Source organism: Geospiza fortis, unplaced genomic scaffold, assembly GCF_000277835.1.
Source record: "Geospiza fortis unplaced genomic scaffold, GeoFor_1.0 scaffold538, whole genome shotgun sequence".
NCBI classification, from domain to species: Eukaryota; Metazoa; Chordata; class Aves; order Passeriformes; family Thraupidae; genus Geospiza; species Geospiza fortis.
In genome coordinates, this window is record NW_005054368.1 from 1,072,543 (window position 1) to 1,076,727 (window position 4,185).

General features: G+C 40.7%; 1 protein-coding gene across 1 annotated transcript in view; it reads right to left on the reverse strand.

The window, feature by feature from the left end:
* Positions 1 to 851: 851 nt before the first annotated feature.
* Positions 852 to 4,185, reverse strand: part of VEZF1 (vascular endothelial zinc finger 1) — a 9,121-nt gene continuing 5,787 nt past the window's right edge. The window contains exons 5-6 of the mRNA XM_014308394.2: positions 3,633 to 3,677; positions 852 to 3,280 (exon numbers count right to left, since the gene is read on the reverse strand). Of these exons, the coding sequence (XP_014163869.1) occupies positions 2,853 to 3,280; positions 3,633 to 3,677 (473 nt within the window). The 3' untranslated portion in view covers positions 852 to 2,852. The remainder of the gene's footprint in view (positions 3,281 to 3,632; positions 3,678 to 4,185) is intronic.

Genomic DNA, 4,185 nt, shown 5'->3' on the forward strand with positions numbered 1-4,185 from the left:
ATGCACGTCGTACAAACTACTGCACCAGGTAGCTTTTGTTTGTCAGAAAAACAGCTTAATGTATTTGCAAGGATGGCATTACAGAGCGAAGTCAATGTCCGCACTGAGACAGCAGAGGAGCACACCTCGGACCCATTAATACACAGTACAAAGCAAATGTTTACCCAAGTACAAATGAAACAGGTCGACAATTAGCTAATGCAGCTTTGTGGACATAAACCAGGTACAGTTGAGCAGAACCAACATAAAATAAAAAGGAAACAGCCCTTTTCCTATGCCACGCTAAGAGCACCGTGGCTAGTGGTTTGGGAAGCCTCTGTCACGGTGAAAAATTTCCTTGCCGGTGTTTAATGTGTTTATTCTACTGCTACACTGCTGGGATAAAAATAACAGCTGGCTGTACAAGGGACCCACTGTCAATACTGCAGTAATTGACAACATACAATTAAGTCTCACACCTGTTTATTGTAAGTAATTCATAGATAACCACTTCTAGTACACATTTTCATATTGGCTTTTAATGCTTTTTAATGCTTTTGTTCTCTTTTTTTTTTTTTTTTAAGCGTTTGTTTACCCAAATTTCACCTAAGGGTCATCGCTGTGGTTACCCAGACCCAGAAGGCTCTACCTACTTTGGGAGACTGGTGCGAGGTGGTGTGGTGGCCAGGGATGGCAGAGATGGCTGGGGAACTACAGGTCCCAACATGCAGGACGGTGTGGAGGTGGCAGCGGGGCCGGGGCAGCGGGGCTGGGGACATGCTGGCCGTGCACGCCGGGCTCTACACAGGGCCAAAACAAAGACCTCTACACACCTGGAGTAAGAACAGTGGTAACAAAGTCATAGCTACATATTCTTCTCTACATTTTTGTTTATTGAGACAAACTAATTAAAAGGCACAAACATAGGGCATATGTTTACATGGACATTATAACAAACATATACATTAAAAGTGTAGGAATGTGTTTCCTTTCTGCTAAACAGAAAGTTCCTAAGCTTTTATATATACAAAAGTTGTACAATTTGATGTCCTAAAGTACAAAAGATCATTTATAAAATTATTTTACACTAAGCTCTATTATTTTTTTTTGTTTGTTTTTGTTTTACTATGTAGTCCAAGCCCCTAGAACAGTTCCACGTAAGGATACAGATACCTGTCACCTGAGCCAGCAGCCTGGCAATCACTGCTCGCACGGACACGGCCGGGGAGGAACGGAAGCAGTCCAGTGTGACTGGGCAGTCCTGCTAGCACTCTGTGAAAATGCACACGCTAATCTCCAGAGCTCTCAACTTCATTAAGATAAAAACATCTCAACTGTAATTTCTTTTTTTTTCCTCTTTTTTTTTTTATTATTTAATGTAGAGGTTGGGTTTAGGGTGGTTTTTTTTTTTAACAAAGTTTTAAAAATGTGAATATGTGACATGATAGTCTAAAAAGTATATCTGTTTCCCTAGACTTTGCTTTCTACTTTATGTACAGATAAACAGGTTAAGAAAAAAAAGCACATGTAGCTTAAACATGTGTGACCATTTATGAGCAGTTCTGGGCTGGACAGCTCAGCACCCCAGAACTCCCACAAATTGATAGAAATGTGTTAACACAATAGAAGAATAACGTAAAAATGATGATGTTTGCAAATATTTACAAAGTTGAACAGATTTGCACAACACTTGATTAAGAAATAGGGGAGAAATTAAAAGACGCTCTCTGCTTGTCCTGGAGGGGCATCCTACCTAGTTAGTGGTTAGAATAAAAACTGTATACAATTTAATATAAGACAAAACTTCTAGTGAACAACTAACATGTCTGTCCCCTGCTGAAACATCAGCAGGCTCTGACTGGGAGGCAGAGGGCGTAAAAATCACACCCAGGGCCTCCAGAATCTTCCAGCTTAAAGCAATTTTCCTTAAGTTTCCAAGCACTCCTTTTGCTCCTAGATAAGAGTCCCATGGGGGTCTGACTGTTCAGAGACCATGTTTACATTTCGACTCCTCTTCTGTCAGCCATGGCTGTTTCTCACCAAACAATAACAGGTTTTTTTTTTAAAAAATGTTGACTACAATGCTCTACTCCCTTAGGGTAATATGTTGGGTAATATTTACATCTCCAAATATCAGGTCACAATCCCTATTATATGTTGAAGTTAGAATGATAAGTTATCATATGCTTTGCATATCAGAGCTGGTATCACCTTTCCCATAGGGAATGCTGCCTGAAATTACCATATTCCCAAAGGTAAAATGCATATTTTCTCCAAAAATGCATTTTTTTTAAATGACAACATTGTAATGCATTTACTCATTAAAAATAAAAAAAAAACATCAACACAGACAAAGGTTCTACACTAGCTCAGAAACAGTGGACTTGCCTGGCAGGTTAAAATGAGCCATCCACCCTGTCACAGATACAGAGGGGTCTTCGCTAGTGTTTAGATTAAAATAATTTTCTAAGTTATAATTTGAGGGGATAAAACATAAAACTGGATTTTTTAATTACCTTTTTTTTTGGTATTTTTTTTCTTTTTTTTTAAACTCTGGCAAATAAGTATCTGCTCTAATTCAGCATCAGTCAGCTACAATGTAAAACTTACTTTAAATGAAGTGCTCCAGTGAAACTCAAGCCTGAACCATGTGAGCCAAATCAAGGGGAAGATGCTACTGTGGTCTCTGATGGTGTTGCCCCAGTGTCTTAGTCTGAATTTATTATTAACTAAAACAAAACAAAACAAAAAACCCAACAGAACAAAAACAAAACAAAACAAAACAAAAAAAAAAACCCAACCAAACAAAACCCAAAAAAGAACTGCTGGTAAGGATTCCATTTTAATCCTTTTTAATACTGTTTAGAACTTGTTTACCAGGGAGGAGAGGTGGGCAAGGCCTGGGGCAGGAAAGGCATGCTCTCCACTGGTCTCATGGCTATGTTGAGGGGGCCAGCCAGCGTCATGGGGGTGGGCAGGTTCATGGGGGACGTGATGGTGACGGGGTGCGCTATGTTCACTGGAGCGGTCACCGGGGTGGGCAGGTTCACCGGGGTGGTGAGCGTTAATGGAGAGGTCATGGACAGAGGACTGGTTATGGTTACAGGATGCCCTAAGTTCATCGGACTGGATATATTAACTGCACTTGATACATTTACTGGACTTCTCATGCTCATTGCAGCTGCCACTGTGACTGGGTTTGTGATAGTCCCAGAAGCCACAGAGGACGTTATATTGAATGGAGTAGTAAGAGTCACAGGCGTAGTAGCAGCAGTGGAGGTTTGGCACAAGTTAGCAGCTTCTAAAAATGAGACATAAAAAAGACAAAAAGTTTTTAACACATAAAAAAACCATGGACAAGGTTTAAACAAAACAAAACAAAACAAAAAACCCAAAAACCGAACAAGAACAGGTACAAATTCTGGAATAATTTTCTTTAGGTATTATTAGTAAGTTAAAACTGTTAACGTTCTATAGCCTACAGGAAATACAAACTCTCATGCAGGTCATTTCAATTGAGTATTTTTTTTTTCCCTGAGAAGTCAAGTGAGGTTGTCTTAGCAAGAGGGTTTTTCCATGTTCATAAAAACAGTATTGTACAATCAAAAAAATCCTCCCAAGAGGAACAGTAGAAATAGAGAGAGTGTACATACCGAATGGTACGTACTCTATAGCCTTCTCAAAGGTGAACTGACATTCTGTGAAGGTTTTAAAAAGTCATTATTAGGGACTGATAAGCAAAGCTCGTTTCAATATTTACCTGCTTATTTCAGTCTTAATTATTGCTTCTAAACCACTCCACTGCTCACAGTACCTCTACTTCAAGGCTACCCCAGCAGCACATCCCTCAACCCCCATCAGCTCCTCAGCTTTCACACAAGCTCCAGCTCCACACCACGTTGGCTGGGGGGTTTTGGGGGGTTTGCAGCAAGCAGGACTGAAGTGCAGAGCAAGGGACAGCCAGGAAAGGAAGGGCTGGCTGCTAGAGAAACAGGGAAAATGCGCTCTGCACCAACGTTACTAAGCCGTGTCTGCTTCCACATTTGTAGGGCAGGACCCCAAGCTCAGTTACACCCACGTGTCAGAGGTAAGCCAGGAGCAAAGAGTCCACTTTGCCTCTGGGGCAATACAAATATAACTTTGAAAGCAACATTAGCCCCATTCAAGGGTTACTGTTGGTTCTTCAAAGTCCATAGCTAGGAGGGG